The sequence below is a fragment of the Seriola dumerili genome, unplaced genomic scaffold (genome assembly GCF_002260705.1).
Source record: "Seriola dumerili isolate Sdu_G_001 unplaced genomic scaffold, Sdu_1.0 BDQW01001449.1, whole genome shotgun sequence".
NCBI lineage: Eukaryota > Metazoa > Chordata > Actinopteri > Carangiformes > Carangidae > Seriola > Seriola dumerili.
Genome location: NW_019175704.1, coordinates 717,770 through 737,055, shown reverse-complemented (window position 1 = coordinate 737,055; position 19,286 = coordinate 717,770). Strand labels below are relative to the sequence as shown.

At 40.4% G+C, this 19,286-nt stretch overlaps 1 protein-coding gene across 1 annotated transcript in view; it reads right to left on the bottom strand.

Moving 5' to 3' along the window:
• Window positions 1–4,270: 4,270 nt before the first annotated feature.
• LOC111238670 (E3 SUMO-protein ligase PIAS1-like) overlaps window positions 4,271–19,286 on the bottom strand; it is a 51,424-nt gene continuing 36,408 nt past the window's right edge. Inside the window, exons 3-13 of the mRNA XM_022768298.1 lie at window positions 13,413–13,497; window positions 13,168–13,306; window positions 12,929–13,063; window positions 12,114–12,219; window positions 11,156–11,229; window positions 10,703–10,863; window positions 9,188–9,324; window positions 8,624–8,855; window positions 7,858–7,997; window positions 7,248–7,288; window positions 4,271–5,376 (exon numbers count right to left, since the gene is read on the bottom strand). Coding sequence (XP_022624019.1) covers window positions 5,011–5,376; window positions 7,248–7,288; window positions 7,858–7,997; window positions 8,624–8,855; window positions 9,188–9,324; window positions 10,703–10,863; window positions 11,156–11,229; window positions 12,114–12,219; window positions 12,929–13,063; window positions 13,168–13,306; window positions 13,413–13,497 — 1,616 coding nt within the window. The 3' untranslated portion in view covers window positions 4,271–5,010. The remainder of the gene's footprint in view (window positions 5,377–7,247; window positions 7,289–7,857; window positions 7,998–8,623; window positions 8,856–9,187; window positions 9,325–10,702; window positions 10,864–11,155; window positions 11,230–12,113; window positions 12,220–12,928; window positions 13,064–13,167; window positions 13,307–13,412; window positions 13,498–19,286) is intronic.

Sequence of the window (19,286 nt, the reverse complement as noted above, 5' to 3'; positions counted from 1 at the left end):
TCTGGGATTGCCACATTAGTGTTAAGTACATGATGCCATCCCAACTCCTCTATCTGTATCCACCCCACCCTCCTGTCCTGTCATCTCCCCCTCCTCTATCCCCCCAAGACGCATAAACATCCACCATCACTTCTCCGACAGTATGAAAGGAATGCTTCAACCCCCGTCCTTCATTCACTCAGTCCGGGGGTGGGGTTGAGGTGTTGATTGTTGAACATTAGATTTGATGCGTCCATCAGTCTTGTGCGTAACGGCGGCTCCTCGAAGCGTGAGGCCTCCCCATCACTTTTAAATCCAAGAATAAGCATCTAATCCATAACTTAAGATGTACGCGTTAAGTGCAGCTGGCGTCGCAGCCAGGAAGACACCGGTTGGAGTTGACAAAGCGTGCGTAATTGGTTTTTGTACCATAACAGCAAGGGAAAAGTTGATCACAGCGACTCTCTGCTGCCACCCGGTGTTCAGTTCTAAGTGTAACAGGCTGGTAAAATGTATCAGAGAGAGACCCACACCAACACACAGAGAAATAACAGAATGCATTTTATTACATCTAAACTTTTCTACATAAACAGGTAACATTCAATAAGTAAACAATTTCTTCCAATGCAGGTAATAAATATTTTTTTTTTCACTTGGTATATTTGTACAAACTGACGAGGGTCTACTGTACACTGTCTTCTCCTTTCCCTCCTTGAAAAGCCTTTTTATGATTTTTCTCGGATTGGAGCTGTGAAACAGAACCTGTGAATGTTTTAAGGCAGTGAGTGCAGATGTCGACTCGAGTCTGACTTTGAGATTATTTCAGTTGTGTGAGACTCTTTATTGGCCACAGTCCTTTTTTTTAATAATAATAATACAGCTTTCATTTTCTAAAAAATATATAAATTAATTTATTCTCTCGCTCTGAATTGACACACAACAAGCATACGAACGGACATCAAACACCCATGTTTGGATCTGAACTTTCAGTTTTCACGTTTCCATACAGACATAATATACACATTGTTGACTTTTCCCTTTTATCTAAGGTGAGACGTCATGCCAACCTAAGAGTTGAGCTGCTTTTCAAGGTTGCCTGTGGAGCTCTTGATAACACCATTAAGAGTAACTACTGATAAAAGTGGCCTTTTTCCATTCACTTCACTCTGTGCAGACGCTGGTTTTGTCCCAGTGTCCTCACACAGAATTCAAACCAGCAAATACATAAGATGCTGCAAAAAATGCTGTATACATACTACACACTTGTTTACACCTGTGTGTGACTGAAGTTGGAGAAGGACCGAAACGGCAACAGCCCTGTGCTTATCCATCCCTGCATGCAACCTGACCCTTTTCTCACAAAGAAGGCCCATTTGTTAGAAGAAAGGAACCCCAGCTTCATGATGACTGCTTCTACCTGAAACTAACAACTGGGAACCACAGGAGGGAGCTGTGGACACTTAATGAAACAATTTGTAGAGGGCAGAGCATCTGACTTTTTGGTAATCCCACATGGACCCCAGTGTGTAGAGCACTTCAATGGAAACACATTCAGAACGGTCTGTTCTCTCATTCCAGGTGCGTAACTGTAATATGCTGCAGTGAGGACGTCTAAATAAATTAACTGTGGCCACTTCATCAAGTATCCAAATACTGGATTAATATTTAAACTAACATGATGGAAACTAAAGGATCAACGTCTTCATCAGTATAGCAAGTCGTGGTAACAGTTCATAATAAAGGCACAAACACACATCTTCATGTGATTAGTTAAGACTGAATAAATTATCATTTCATGAATGTTAACTCAAAGTTACGTCATACATATTTCATTTGCCACCAAATTAGATGGAATCTGTAACCTTGCATTTTTAGATAATCATCATCATCATCATCATCATCATCATCATAGTCAGGTACAAGCATCTACGTTGCTGTGTGACCCAGTTGTCCTTGCTTACACATTTACAACCTAGCAAGTGATTATTTTATAGTTTTGTTGTTGTTGTTGTTGAAAGAAGCTGAATGTAGTAAGGAAAAGAGGTGTTTACATCGTGATGAACTCAGCCGTGCCAGCAGGTCACAGTCAATGGGATTCATCCCCAGGGGACCATGAATGTCTGTACAAAGTTTCATGGCAATCCAACTTTTAACTAGAGGTTTACTCTGTTGACTGCTGCAGCATGTTAATGTTTGCATCCGACTACCAGTTTGATAAAAAAAACAGATTCTTTTTCTGTGTAACTGGATTCCAGCTAATTTAGTGGCATTTAAATTAATGTTTGAAGTGTGACTTAATCATTAATTTATGATCCATTAAGAGTTTAGTAATCACATAAACAGTGACTCCATCACGCCTTAATGGTGAGCTGCAGGAATTCATAATATATCCTGAGTTAATTAATACATTATATCATCAGGAGTCATGCATGTATTAATTAAGCATGTGTTTTGTGCCCTTATTATAAAGTGCTTCTCGAGTCAGCCCCAAAGAAAATACAATAAGATATTTCCATGACGAATAACTAAACAATATCTTTTTGATATTGCGCGGCTGGCAAAGAATAATAAAATGGATATTAAATAAACTCATAACACAACAGCTGACTCACTCTCTCACCCATGGAAAGCAAACAATTTGTAAAAATATAATATATAGAAATAAGAATACAAAATAAATAAAATACTGCACAACACAGGAAATACACAAGACTTGTTCCGGCAAATGAGTCATTGAGTCAGAGCAGGGGGTTGATTCCCGTGAGAAGAACAGGGAATAAAAGTTAAAAATGCCAAAAGCGAGGGAAGGATGGAGGGAGAGCTGGGGGTCATTGTAGGTCGTCTAAAGTCTCACAGTTAGTTGCTGAGGGACAGGACAGGGGATGTTAGGTGACGGGGGTTGCTGTCAGAGGTGGTTATGTTTTTGTGGTGGGGATAATTATGCTTTAAAATGAGCTGCCTAACTCAGACATCCGGAGGTGAGAGATTGAGGAGAGACTGATAAGAGGGGACTCTGGGAAAGTTTCAAGGACACACAGGCTGGAGGAGAGGAGGGGTGGGGCTGACGGGACTGGAGGTGTGCCAAATCTACTGCACGTCACTGCTAATGTGACCAGACTTCATTGGATCTCCACAGCTTCTGTTCTGTTTAGTAACTGTAATGGAAGCAAGGAACAAAAGTGAGTCCGCTCTTAAAATTGTACAATACATTCATGAGCAAACCCTGCATTTTCAGCTGAATGGCAACAACATCGAGGTATCCTGAAACCTTCGCCTCACTTTAACACTTCCACATCTTACACTGACCATCTCTTAGGGTTTGTAAGTTCCAGACAGGTTGTGTATTTTTAAACCAGCTGGCTCTGCGCCCAGTCTAAGTTGGCATGCTCGGATCACCCCCTTCCACTATGGCACTAAATAGCCTGCTTACACTATTCTATGCTTTTCCACAAGCGCTTTTCCCAAATGTAACTCCCTACACAGTTAAAAATATCAGTCGCAGGTCAAATCTTCACAAACTGCTTAGACAGAGATGGGGCAGAGGTTGTGGCTGACCATTTAAGACATTCTTTCGAGTTTAAAAACTCAAAACCCAAACACGCTGTGAAGCATGAACACAAACAGGCACTAGTTTAAACTTGGTCACTCGCCCCAGTGGAGCTGTGGCACATGTCACAGACGCCTGTCTCTTTAAAAGGCCTGACGCTGCCATAACAGTTTGACCTCCATCGTAATTACTTGCAGTCAAGCAAAAAAAAAAAAGAAGATGAAACTGAGAAAACAAGAGACAAAAGGACACAGCTGACTGAAAACACTGTGGCAACAGGCTTATGCAACTGCACTCTGATTATTGTGATCATTTTCATAGGTACCGTACTTTTTTTTTTTTTTTTGGCATTGCGCAAAAAAATGAAAAAAAAAAAAAAAATAAAATAAAATAAACTCTTCTAGCTCAAAACCCTAAACTGGCAAGAATAAATATTCTAAAAGTCTCCATTTCTAAATGCTCTACGCTGCCAGAGTCTTTGTAGGGAGCTTGAAATCAAGGAGTGAAAAATTAAAAACCAGAAATGGCTAATTTCCGCTTACACACTCCCAACAGCATTAACCTGAAGGTCAAAGGGAATGCATATATATATAGTTATATACTATAGCTTATCCGTATAGTTATTCCGAAGTCATAATATGCGTTACCATATCAAATCACACACTATCCACTACATTACACTTAAAAGCATAATAAAATTATTAGTACATGAATAAACTGTAAATTCAGCATCTGAAAAGTTCTTGTCATTGGATAGAGAAATAATACACCATGAATTTAAAAATGAGCTCGAGCAGAAGAGAAAGAGAAAGGGGACAGAGAATTGAAGTTTATATCGGAGAAATGCAAATGGAAAATTTAAAGTAGATAGAGCTAAAAGAGAGGAAAAAGAAAACCACGTGGCAACAAGCATATGTATAAGCTTTTGTGAAAAAAAAAGAAACAAAAAAAACAAAAAACCTCTGTCCTCCACTTTAAAACAGCGATAGAAGCAGCTCACTAGACTGAAACTGTCCCGATTTAACATACAAAAGTAAAAGAGGAAAATATATTTTGTTCTCTGTACACGGTGCCACTCCTTGTTTTTGTAAAAAAGAGCCATCCTCCTTCGTGTTTTTGCTCAGGTAGCGTCTTTGCTGTTTGTGCCAGGTTGCTACCACAACAGCAGTAACGTGGGTTCACATGCTGGACAGGTTTCTGATCCGAAGTCAGTATACCAGCACAACGCTCACAGCTGACCCCTTTAAGTGATGACTTAGTACTGTTCTCAGGTCAGCCTAGTGAAGGGAACCCTCAGGCCTGTTACCCACTCATTATATTAGTGCTCTTCTTGAGTCTTGTCATTACGACTCCACAAACGTTCAATGACTCGGCTCCAGTTTAGTTTCTGGATCAAAAAATTTACCCTGCAGTCAAATAGTTTGCAATCGGGCTCGTTACTGGATCACAGCTGAACCCACAGTGAAGTCTTGACTCTTCTTGAGTCAGTCCAACGATATAACATCCGGTATCCCGCCGTAAATAGCTGCCACTGCTGCTTCAGTGCTGCTCCGGCTGGCCACCACTCCGGGGTGTGTGTGTGAGGAGTGTGAGCCCGAGTGTGAAGACGAGTGTGTGGAGTGAGTGTCACGGAGGCTGCTTGACGACACCAGGCTGCTGCTGCTGCCCGAGCTGCTTGCCCCGTTGGTCGGCGCAGTCAGCGAAGTGGCCGACGAGGCTCCCGACTGGTCGAGGAAGAGCTGGGAGGCGGAGGACGAGGTGGTGCTGTAGGGCAGGAAGCGGTTGAGAAGCAGCTCGTGGTCGTCCGAGGCTGAAGCTGCGGCCGCTGCTGCCATCACCATGTTGTAATGCTGAACCGTGGGGGACACATGACAAAGGAGGAAGTGTTAGTGGCGTGGGAGTCGTATTTCAGTCGTGTTGAGAAACTCCTGAAATCAAGCGGGTGCCAGTTTTTAGGCCTAGAGACTTTACACTGTGAGATTTTGGGTTGTCTGAGATGTCAGTTGACAACATTGATCTAAGATGATACTGAGGGATGTTCACCGACGGCTGATTCAGAGCTTTGGTGACCAAAGACAGTAATTTAGGACCAAATTCTCACAATGTGACTGCTGCTACAACCCATGTCTGCAAACCAACCAATCAGAGTACAACATGAAATGATGCAGAATTCACTGGGTAATTTTGTGATTGCAGTTTTGGAATAAAGACGTGAGCTGATGACGTGCCTCTGAAATCATTATGTAAAATTACTCCATCAAAGACTTGTAAGTATTGTACTTTGTTACAGTAACACATTTGTCAGTGTTTTTCAAACAGATTGTTAATGTTGAATTTGTTCTTCCTGCTCCTGTGTATTGATGAATATTTTATTTCACATTCATTCACATGGACAGGTCATCTGTCAAGCCATCACTGTGGAGATAATGAGTCGTGAAAGTGATGTCATCCATGGCAACAGGGACAACCCCACCCGTTTCTTATCTCACTTCCTCAGTGAAAGTTCATCTCAGCAGCTTTGTGAACAGGTCGAAAGAGGAAACTCTGAGCTGAGAACATTTTGTGCAATTTAACTTCAAAGATAAGATACTTTGTGAATATGGCTCCGGTTTTCCAAACACAAGAATGAAGACTGGACATGAGAAGCTCAACAGCAGCAGCTCAGGCTATTAATTCCTGACAGTACCCATTGAATGACAACATCAAACAATTTTAACATTTTGAGATAATCTATTCATATTACAAAAAACATATACTTAATAACCTCCAGTGATATTACTTTTGTTTTTTTTATTTGTCTGGGTTTTGAGATATCCACATCTGAATTCTCCCTCTGCTCTTTAGAGCTGCTCTGCTTGTGGCATTAAAAAACATGACATTTAAAAAATTAAACAGCAGCTTCTTTCCAGAGGCAATGCCACTGTAAAACAACAGAAAATGCTGCCTCCTGTCTTCATCAGGGCTCTTTCTAAAGGAGAAAGTAATTCCAATGATAGCTGTTCACTGTGAAGTCTGTTGACGAACCAGAGTAACAGGGGTTTCGATTCTAGACACGTAGTTGCTGTTGATTTGTTCTCTGTAATTTTTCAGTACCGTGGGAACAGTGAGTGTGAATGAAATCCACTTCATCCGCACTGTATTGAGGTGGCAGCAGAAATCTCAGAGGCAGATACCTCAAAAACTAACAATATGAACAGCTGGATATTGCACCACTCAAGCGAGAAAATGTTTTGTTTTTTTTTTCTGTAATTTGGGAAAACTAACCCTTTAAAAAGAAGATCAGAATTAAAGATGAAGATATCAGAAATCAAGAGGCATCTGCATTCATATTTGACTCCCTCAGTGAATTCAACCCACCAGTAACTGTGGGGGGACAACTGTCATTTGTCAAATGTCTCGCTCTCGTGTTTCCTTAAATAGCCCGTACAGACTACCGCCTGTGCCTCATAGACGTTGAAACAAGTACACTGTGTACTGTGTAACATTTTATACGGGTAATTCCACCAAATACCTGGATTTTTTTTTATCTTAGCTGTTTTGACTTGGTATTTTCCATTCCCTATTCCATCACTATTCTGTTTGCTGCAAAGAGGAAGTTTTTTTTTATGCTTTATGCTATGCTGTGTGGCTTTTCCCAGCTCCTGTGTTATTTTAAAACTAGCGGTGAAAACAAAAGGTAAATTCAGCATCTCCACATAACACGATGCGCTGTCGTACGTACCTGATGATTGTCGCCTTGAAGAAAAGAGAAGAAGTTCAACTCTGAAAATCAAGTACAGGAAGTGGTAACAATTCAATGACAATGAATACCAATAATTCAATTTAAGACATTACACAGATTCTACTTAACATTAAGCCACAGCTTTGCGAAGTGTCCTAAACTTCAGCCCTTCCTGTCTGCTATTATTGACATTGTCCCACAATCCATTACTTCTAATCTAGAACCAGACACTACTTAACATCAACAGCGAGTCTTACTTCATCTCAGAAACTCCTCCCTTCCTACCGCCTCATTAACTAACGAGTGGAATTTGGGTGTGTTAAGTTGATGGGGAAGGATTATCTAGACTCCTTGCTGCCTTTCTTCCTCTTTCCTTGTTCCTAGTCTTTTCCATCCTCGTTTATTTTGTTATTTTTTTGTCATTAATGTAGAGATGAATGTGCTTGGTAAAGGATGAATTCAGAAGTAAATACATTACATACAATACAATTGTAAATACATGTATTATGTATTTGAATGCAATATTACTTCTAATTTGTTGTTTGGAGCAATGAACTCGCTCCAGTGAATACTCCCAAATCATCTTGAGTCTGCACGTGTTTGTTATTACCTGACAGGTCGTTGGGGGTGTGGTAGTAGGGTCTATAGTCTTGGATAAGGGGGGGGACAGGAGGGATGTAGCTGGTGTCCATCGCTGGCATGCTGGGAGTACGGCTCACAGGAGAGGCCTGGTGGTGCAGGTTCAACACTCTGAGGGCAGATACAGAGGAGCAGGAGGTAAAGAGGCCACTTCTTTTATAATTAGACTTTTATTTCATGTCAAATTTATCAGGTAAGTGTCAGGAAGTTCTGTGTCCTGCACTGAGATCGGAACGCAAACCTCTGAACATAAACAGTCAGGACTCATTCAAGTCAAATGAAGCAGCAGCAGTTTCTACACAGATGCACATACTGAATTACAATTTGACCATAAATACAGCTGTTAAAGTTTCAAATCCTGAATAAGATATGTTTCTTTAGCTCAAAGTTTGAGAGGTGAGAGGTCAAGCATTACATTTTTACAGTTTACATACATGTGAAATTACAACTGGGCAAACATTAATCCTCTCGATGAAAACAAACAGTTTTAGTGATGTTGTTTTGGAAAGTCGCTCACTTTGAGATCTATCAATTTCAAAAAAAGGAGTTAAGTCACACATGTTTCTCAGTCAGCACTCTGCCTACTGTGAGCACTGTTGATGTGGAATAATAAAAGATACTTGTATGTGTTCGAGTGCAAAACTCATGAATCATTCAACATCCAAATGCAAGCAGCTAAAATGAGCCTCATTTCCACATTTAATGAAACCCAAACAGTCTCGGGTTATGTGTCTGACCCTTTGTTGATGATGGGCGGCGAGGTCGGGGACATAGATGGACATGCCCTTTTGGGCGGAGGAGGCAGCGGCGCTGGCTGCGGAGGCGGGGAATCCTGCCCTTCGTCGTCTGAGGAGCTGTCCAGTGTCAAGTCGATCACCTCCACTTTCTTGCTGTTGCTGCTGTCGCCGCCGCCGTGGCTGGACGATGACGAGCTCCGCTGGTCTGAGCCTGCAGACGTTCGACATGAACCTCGAGAGCAGCAGTGACAGACCAGTTTGCGCTTGTACGAATTTTTTTGAGAAACACATCTCCCCTGCTCTCATATGAGATACAGTATGTTTGTTACTATGGAGACAGGCAGTTTACTCAAAGGAATTATGACTGATGCTTCACCAAATTAAATCTGACAATGCATAAACAAATAAGGAGGGGATGTAAATACACCCTCCCTCTCTTCTAACCATGTCTCTTTAATCCTAATTTAATCCCTTCCAGCCTCTTGGCACTGCCTTAATGTAAAAGCAACCTCTCTGTTTCTTAACCGCACCCTGTCCCCTTTTATCCCTTATGCCTTGTCTTACCATCCAGCCCGTTGTTATAAGAAGCAGAGGACACCTCCTGCACTTCTTTCTTAGACCTCATGGGGGCCCAGGTGCCATCTTCCTTAAACTGGATCTCATCACAGTCCATGCAGCTGTTGAGGATCTCCACAAAAAGCCTGAGAACAAACAAACACACACACACACACACATCATACACAAACCCATCCACAATGTACACAAACACACACACAAATTGGTATTTTTTAACGAAGGCTGAGCGACGTGGAAAAGAGGCTACAATTTAAATTCTGAAAAACATGAAACCCACTCTAAACAGGGTAACATCAATGCTGTGCTGTAGTGGTGTCTCTGCATGAAACACTTGATGGACCACTCCACCGAAACATCAATCTTTTGAGATCAAATTTTCTCCCACTGCAGGCTTCAAATGTGGCTGAGTGAGTGATGTGAGTCTTTGAAACATACTGAAAACATGCTGCAAGAGTGGTCTGAAAAGTTTTTACCAACCTTTTTGATGCATTTTCTACGTGACCCAGAGTTTCTGTTGTCAATGCAATACAAGCCTTTCAGAACCAGATTTTTCTTCAAATGTCTACACATATTGAAATTTTAACAAGTTGTCTAAGTGTTTCTGTGGAGCTCTATATTTCTGAGATTGTACATGTGGTACATCGGTTATAGACAGGTGCAGCTATTTCCTCTCAAAACACAGAATATGAACTCTGTGGGGACAGGCATGAGGATGTGCAAGCAGCAATCATTATAAATAACCATTTTAAAAGATTATCTTAATCAGTGTTAAAAGTGAAAGACAGGAGTCAGTTTAGATCAGCGAGTATAACAGCTGACAAAATAAAAATAAAATAAAATAAAATAAAATAAAATAAAATAAAATCATTACTCAAGGTTCACTTACTGCACTGAGACTGCACACAACAAAGTCCAAAAGACAAATCTGAAAGCTCCAGCAAAAAGCTAGAGAGACGACCCTGAGCTGAGATTAGTTTCCTAAAACAACTTTTTCCAAGGTCAAGAATAAACTTACATGACCAACTGCTAATTTCACTGATTGGAGGACTTGGTTTCTCAATCAGTTTAAAGGAATAGTTCAACATTTTGGGAAGTAAACTACTTTGCTTTTTCAGCGTTGGATGAGAAGATTGAAATCACTCCCATGTCTGTGAATATAAAGCTACAGCCAGCAGTTGTTATCTTAGCTTAGCTTAGCATAAAGCCTGGGTGGGAGGGAAACAGTTTGCCTGTCCAAAGGTAAGAAAATCCACATAACAGCACCTCTAAGCTCACTGATGAATGCATTATATCCCATTTGTTTGATTGGTACAAAAACCTAGATGTAAAAATGACATGTTATGGTTTGATAGAGGGTTATCTGCGTAGATTATCTGCTATCTATGCGCAGTGACTTCCTGGAGTAATGTTGTCACAGTGACTGTCAACAACAAAGTGAAAAAGAATATTTCCCAAAATGTCAAACTACTCCTTTAACCGGAAGCTGGGGGCTGGGTGACTTACCCGTCGATGATGAGGTGTTCATAGGGGGCCTTCTTGTCACAGACAGGACACACCCAGGTGGGTTTCTTCTCATTCATCTGGATGTAGAGTGTGGCGTCAAAGCACTGCAGGTGTGAGCATGTCAGTGCCCGGCATGGGATCATCAGCCGCATCTTCCCCAGCTGCACACACAAGTAGTCAGGGCATGAAGATGACGCACACAGCAGGGATGGAGAGCATGCAGGATGCATGAATGGCATAAACATGCCAAACCCACATGGAAAAGATACATGATACGGGTTGAGAAGATGATTTGACTTGAGGATCATGCATTCAACTAGGAGTTACGTGCATGAAGGCATGTTGAGTCACATACAGATGTGGAAAAAAGGAAAACAATGGACGGACATGTTTGGGCATGACTGAATCTCTAAACAGTGCCTTAAATTCATGAAGAGCAGGGAGCATGTTTACCGGGCAGAGCAGCGACACTCGAAGGCTGGTCGTGGCTATTTCACTGTCTGGGTCTGCTGTTAGCTTCTCTTTGACTGCAGAACAGAGGCAGAACACACAGACGTCTTAGAAACGTGCTTAGTTTATCAGATCAGACTGTAACTCCTTTACTACTTGTTTCAGACCAAGGTCAAAAATAAAGCTCCTCATGCTGAATCCCCTCCGCACCTGAATCCTCTGACATCACTTCCCACGCGGTATAAAACATGTATAGATAGATATATAAAATGTCATTCATAATACAGTGCTCCCTCAACAGAAATGGGAAGCAATTTGGCAATCTGACTGGATGAAGAGCTTATCAAGATAGACTCCTTAGCTGAGAACACAGTCTCATACATTGGAAGTATTATTGATTTCTACCAAAGATAAAAAGTTATGGTGCAAGAAACACATTTCACTTCCAGCTTCTTTTGCTCAAACAGACACGACGTTACGAGCATTCGATGTAGAATTATCAAAAAAAAAAAAAAAAGGAGTAAAACTTACAGTCCAGCTAATATCTGAATTGATTCTAAGACCATTGACACACAAGCAGGTTGTTTTTATATTGCTGGGATGCAACAATTTGACTTTTTCTCCCAATACCAATTCCAATAACTCAGAGCATCTACTCATATTGATTCAGGATCTTTAAGACATGTATACATCACAGTGTGAAAGTCACTGGGGTCATGTTGTCATGTGGACAAAAGTTATATACAGAAGTTTTTTTTTTATATATATATATACAAAAGTGTTGCATTTAGTCTGGTTGTCTATTGGAAAAGTTAATAGAAAATCTGAAAATTATAGTGGAACAACTGAATTTTGTAATGAAACTGTATTAAATGCCAATCAGTTTGAGTATTGGCCCTGATACTGATCTAGAACCTTGGATAAGTACATCTGGAAAAAAGAAGAGGTTGACGGTCCTTACTGAGTGCCCTGGAGTGGTCTGGGTTCCTGATGCCTTTTGCCCGTAGTCTCTGTAACAACACTGTAGACGACTGCTGCTTCACCAAGTACACTGCCATGGAGTAACTCTGTGGACAATTCATACAATAATGTAATAATGTGCAAACTGACACTTTAAATCGCACATTGAGACATTTTTGCTCGCCAGTGTCTGAGTTCTGGGCGAGTTACAGAGACTGTCCTTGAACAGTATTACTCAAGGTAACTTTCTAATGTAAAGTCAATCCTCTGAGCCAAACGTATGTATGTGTAAGGAAGAAAAGAGGGAAATAAAACTTGTGCATTGTAAACTGACATTTGAGGCCAGTATGAACTTCAGCTGTGAGACTTTTCCTTTACTGCCCTCTACTGCCTGTCTGCAGATGGTGGGTCAAGCTCCACTCAATATAAGTCAGTATATGAGAGAACAGACTAGTTTCAGTTAAATTAACTGATTTATTTGATCTAAAATGTTTCATCAAAGGCTGATTTAATCAATAAGTGTGCACTCATCCTCGACTCACCCTGCATTTGGACCACACAAGGTCATAGGGGTGTTAATTGATATATTAATAACTTGTGAAATTAGTATATTTGGTTGGATTGAAGAAGATTAAAAAATATGCTCAATTAAAGACACGAGAGTGACCAAAGTAATGTTAGACATTGAACAGAGAGAAAAGCAAGCAACTCTTCATATTTGAAGCAAATATTTATATATTTATACTACTATACAACTTATAAAGTATTAAAACTGTCGCCATTCATTTAGAAGTTACATGAGGCTTTGGTTCTTACCCTCCCAATCTCAGCGGTCCACGACACCACAATGGTATTGGGGACAGTGGTGGACAATCTGACCAGTGAAGTAATGTTGATGGGCCGGCTGGGCCGCTTGGGCTCTACACCGTTTTTGGTTGGAGGAAGATAACCCTGGGTAACAGAAAAGAGTATTAGAAACATTACGATTCTCATCAGGGTTTAAAGCTCTCACGTGCAGAGTCACTCGATTATGTGGTTAATTCATTGCTCCTCACCGGCAGGTTACATGGCTTCCCGTTGACTTTCACACACAGATTGGGTGGGAAATGGTCTTCCTGAGGACAGCTCGTCTCCGACAGGCAAAACCGCAACTGAACTTGAACAGAGAAGTCACATTTGGTCCCCGAGATGTCCCTTTGAGGACGGACACAAGTTTGTTACAACAAATCTGCAGGAACCATGTACATTCATGAATTATTCATAAGCCATTCAGCATCCTGCGTTGAGAGGGCGGCCTTACATTGAGCTGCTGATCTGCTGGACTTGCTGTGGTGTTAATGCAAAAGCAAAACACGTCTCCTGAAACCGCTGGCTGTTGTCTGAAGCTACAGAGAGAGAGAGAGAGAGAGAGAGAGAGAGAGAGAGAGAGAGAGAGAGAGAGAGAAAGGGGATGGAGATTTTTAAGAAACTTTAAATACCTGAGAAAATGACATATAAAAACAAGAGGGAATGATGTTTTTCTTTCCTGGCCAGTTATAAAAAACAAAACAGTGATCCGCAGTTATTAAGATCAGGAAAACCAAACCTCTGAAAATAAACAGTTTCAATGCACAGATAAGCATGAAAAATGCAGAGAGTGACGCAGTGTGTGCACAGCAGCGTATAAGTGGGTGTTTCTTGCAGCTTGTGTGCATAAAATTTTCAAAAGCTCAAGAACACCTGGACGTCAAAACCACACCACCCCACACAGAGGTGAAGACGAAGAAGAAAATGTGTGTGTGTGTCTGTGTGTGCGCACACTCTATTTATAGGCCAACCCACAGGTGCTGGAAATAACTGGTGCAACTAACCCAGCCCCCATTAAAGAGACAGCAGGTTCACAAAGGCATGGAAAGTTTGTGTGTGTGTGTTAGCAGAAGGTTAGCACGAAACAAGGAGCTATGAGGGCTCAAATCTGTTTTGCATTTGTATTTAAGGAACACTTGAACATTTTGGGAAATATGCTTCTCAACGTTCTTTTCATTTGCTGGATGAAAAGATCCAGACCACTCTCGAGTCAGTGCGTTCAGCATGAAGCTAGAGGTGGGGGGCGATCAACTTAGCATAACATAAAAACTGAACTAAAGGGCTCTGTAACTCACTTATTAACGTATTACATCTTGTTGGTTTCATCCATATTCAAACAGAACCCAAATCTGTCATTTTAGTGCAAGTTATGTGCTGGAACAATTTCTTTTTAGACAACAGTTTATGCTTTTAGAAAATAAAATTGTAGCAATGTTAATAATGAACCTCTAAATTATGTCTAAACAGTACTGTATACTATTCATGACTCTCCACCAAGATCCATCATGTAAGAAGACAATGTTCTGTTGTGTAGGTAAGTATAATGAAAACAAAGCTGATAGTCTAATAATCTTTCATTTAATAGTGTTTTGAAATATATAATGTGTGTGTGGGTGGTCTTTTGAAAGTCGGTGGAGTGTTACAGAAAAAAACAAACCATGTCGACAGTTTAATCTGTTAAGGCCAAAACCGGTTTAACATATAATGCACATAAATGCAAACACGCTTGGCCACACCACATTCATTCATGCCACATCATTTTATTGTCAAATTTGCAACTAATCATAGGCTTAGCTTTCAGGAGCGGTGATGTATGTGACAAACAAACAGGGTTGACTAACGTCCGTCTCTGCAGGAAACTGTTTTGTTTCGAAGGTGAAACCAGCTAAAATCTTCTCCACTGAGCAAAAGCTTTCAGCCTTTACCACAAGATTGCTTCTTACACTGGTGAGTAAGCATTACAGAGTATAGCTGCTGTTGAAACAGTGTAGTATTTTATAGCCTTTGTAACATTTTGTGTCTGAGTAGAAATCTTTTGGCCTGAAGGCTGTGTAAATGAGAGGGGAAGATGAGTCAAAGAATTACCTGTTATGAATCATGATTGTTGCTGTTCGTGAGTGACAGCTGTGCATGCATGATGGTGCAGATAACACACACACACACACACACACACACACACACACACACACACACACACACACACACACACACACACACACACACACACAGCATCAAGTACATAGAGGTAATTTCTTTCCATGTAAGGTGTTGAGGGGGACAAAGTCTACAGTTCCTGTGGATAATTATTGGACCAATCATTTTCCTCCTCTCATCAGCCTTTCAAACAGCCATTCATTTTCCCAGTAATGACCCATTTCACCACCCACATGGTATATAATTTGTATGGCTTGTATTTATCGTATGTTTCTGTCCCTGCATCTTTTGAGTGGCAGCGTGTGTACTGCAGAACAAAATCATGAGCATCGAGTGTGCTTTCGAACAACAGTCTTCCTCCTCTCCGGGCACTCTGGCTATAAATAGAAAGTGCTCTCTCTTTCTCTCTCTCTCTCTCACTCTGTCCTCGCTTGCTCTCTCTCTTTCTCTCTCTATAACTCTGTCCTTGCTTGCCCCCCCCCTCTAACTCACTCTCTCTCTGTGGCAGTGGATTTGTTTCTGGTGTTTCAATGTGTGTGGTGAGGAGAGATATGAGAAGGGCTGAAATGAGCTTTGATTGATGTCTTCCTCTCTCTCTATCTCTCTCTCACACTCACATTAACACATGCTCGCACGTACATGCGCACCCTAACTTACTTTTACCCTAATGCACATGCAAACTCCCAAAGTCGTATCTTTGTGATAATAAAACTAAGGCTTGATATGAGTCTATTTCCGTAGCAGAAGTCTAGAGTATTGAAAACTGTCAAGTGCCGAACCCTGGAGTTAAACGCTCAGATTCAAGGTCTGATTTAAATCATAATGTTGTCAAATGTATACTGTATTTTATTTAGACAAAGTTATAATGAGGCTGCTTATGATTAAAAAAAAACCCATATATGAATAGTTCCCTTTCATTTAGCAGAGAATTAGATGAGGAGGTCAAAAACATTCTCATAATTTGTCGGTTAAATATGAAGCTCCAGCCAGCAGATGGTTAGCATGAGGAGTGGAAACAGGGGGAGACAGCTAGGCTGGCTCTGTCGTACGGTAACAAAATCTGTCTGCCAGCTTCTCTAAAGCTCATTAATTAACATGTTAGATCTAATTTGTTAAATCCACACAAAAACCAAAGTGTAAAAAAAGACAAGTAGTGATTTTACAGGAGGGTAATGAGCCAGACTATTTTTGGGAAGTTTGTTCCCCTTTTTATTGTATTTATGCTAAACAAAGCTAACTGGCTGCTGGCTCCAGCGTCATATTGAGCGGTGAGAAAGGTTTAATATAGAGGTATTGTAAGGTATCCTACCATCAAACCATTCAGTGACCCCTCGTGTCCTATGGACAGAGGCATTGTCACCCTCTTTCTCTACTAATTTTTCAGTTTTTTTTCCTTTAATTTACTGATGGAAATAATTTTTTGTGAGATTTAGGATTTAAGCTGGTGCTACATTATGGGACTAGAGCTTTTCGAGCCGTGTGCTGTATGACACTGGATGAATATTGGTGTGATTGCCGGACCATACAGTGGTGGTGTAATCATTTTCTGAGGTAAAGGAATGACTCTGACAGACCTACAAGTTTGTCGAATGTGATATTGTAAATTAGTCGGCAAATACTGACAAGATTATGGTGATTTTGGACTTTTGCACTGTATATGTACAGTCTGTACTATATGTGTGTGCTAAGAAACAACGACTATGTAACTTACCCTTCCTTATGTATGTATATATATATATATATATATATATATACACACACACACCCATGTATCCTTATATAAATCTAAACACACACATATAGAACATCGGTCTCATGTACTTTACAATCCATTCACTGACAAAATATCACTAAATATACTGTTGGTATTGTATTGGTGCCAAAACAAAAACAGTATCAGTATAAAAAATTTTTAAACCATACCCAGAAAGCCAAAAATAAAAATACTGTCACACAGGAAAAACACATGGGCGAACAGAGAACTGGTAACAGAGACAGATAGTAAATCATAATTTACTTTGGTTCAAAATATCAGAATGGGCCTGATTAGTTCAACCAATCAGCAAATCTATCATCTGCTAAATTTGGGTAACTAACATAGAGGAGTGCAGGCTAAAGGTTGGGTAAGCAAAAGCAGGTTTGAAATATCAAGTATCTTATTTTGATGATCCTTGTTTAAGTCTTTTCTCTTCAATTTTAAAAGTGTTGCACAAATATTTTTGCTTTTTACTTGAGTCATTATAAAGCATAAAGTTTACTACACAACATACAGAATAATTACAATAAATGAAGTCTCTACTTCACTGAAAGAAGACACAAAATTAATGACACTGTGAGCAGGATTGTAATTACTATTATTAAGCACATTTCTGCCACTGCATGTAATCGTATTTCTGCTTAGTGGTGCTTATTAGAGTATGAACATTAATAAATCACTGGGACATTAATTTTGAGGCACAAGCCTAATTACAACAAAGAAATAAGAGCGTCTATCAGCACAAATCTCCAACCGAGCATCAAGGAAGTACTAAGAGTTTGTTCTGACTTAACTTCACCGCTGATGAGGTGCAGTCATCACAGGACAGAAGGGCAGCTGAGGTGACATTTCACAAGGGTGTGAAGTGGATAATACAGAGTTTATGGGGGAAAAAAGTGCTTTCCAAGCTGTCTTGAAGAGAATGGACTTCTTGAATGGATGATTCTTTTCAGTTTGTGATGGACTGTCTGTGTTAAATAGTGCATACTGAGAAAGCGTCTTGGTGCAGTGACTGTATAGCATGAAGACCTGCAGACTCTCTGTGCTTCGTGGGATGTGGTCTGAGGGCTTGAGACCCCTGCTGTGCTGTGCTTCACATTGTTTTATACTATTTTATACTGAAAGACAGATGGTGGGAAGGGTAACAGACGGGTTGATACCTCTAATGGGTTGATGTTTACACTGAAGAGGAAATAAACTAAGGACAACCCAGAACATACAGTCAGTTGCCACTTAATTAGGTATCATATAAACAGCTGTACTGAGAGGTATTTCTAATATTTTTTCCACCCCAATTAGAGAAAATCGTCAGGTTAATTGATAATGAAAATGATGGCTTGTTGCAGCCCTAGTTTGTAGTGCTGTTGAATTGTATTTGGTTATACTAAGTAGTGTTTCTAATATTTATTTCATCCGTATTGATATAAATGAATAATAAATAATTGAAACACGTGTCAATAAAAGAGTTTCACCTAGTTGAAACTTCTAAACTGCAAACTGAGTGTGACACCTTTAAACATTTCTCAAATTTGAATAAATATTCAAATGAAAAAAGCCACGATCACTTCAAACATACTATTTTGAAGATGTATAATTTTGTCAATCTCATTGAATACAGGAGACACTGGGGAAAAATTGTAATACTCATGTGGTGAAGGAAATAAACCACAGACTATAATCACTGGTCACAAGGGGATGAAGGTGACAAAATGCTTGTCATCTTCATTTTAAGGTCCAACATAAATTCTCTGCACACAGAGGAAAAACTCTAATCTGAGAGATGAAACAAGCCTTTGCACCCTGCACATTCACGTTTGCACATAACTAGATTCATGAGCCAGTTTGGTCACATCTGGTCTCAAGGCACTCGTTACATTACAGTGAAGTTTTTCTACATTTTCTGCTGCAGCTACACTGAAACCCAGCTGTGTTATAGTATTTCATAGTTGAAATATGTGTGTGTGTGTGTGGGGGGGGTCTACCAACCAGCTCATTTGCCTGCTAGTATGGAAAGTATGAATATTCTTACCATGCTGATTTTGAACCTACAGCACGTGAAAACCTAGAAAACCCTTGGTTCTGGGCTGAGTTCTGGTTTGAAGAAAAGATGTGTGAGCTAAGCTACAGAGAATGTGCTCAACTCTACAGCCTGTCTCCAGCACAACAAAGCCCAGCTGGAGTTTATTAACTTGTTAGTGGTGTTGCTACTTTTTCTCTGTTTTGCGTAACACCGCAGACACACACACACACACACACACACACACACACACACACACACACACACACACACACACACACACACACACACACACACACACACACACAATGACAGACACACGTACATGCGCAACATTCACAGGCCGAACAAAGACAAAAATCCTTTCAGCGTCACTCAAATTCAAAACTACAGTGCTGGAA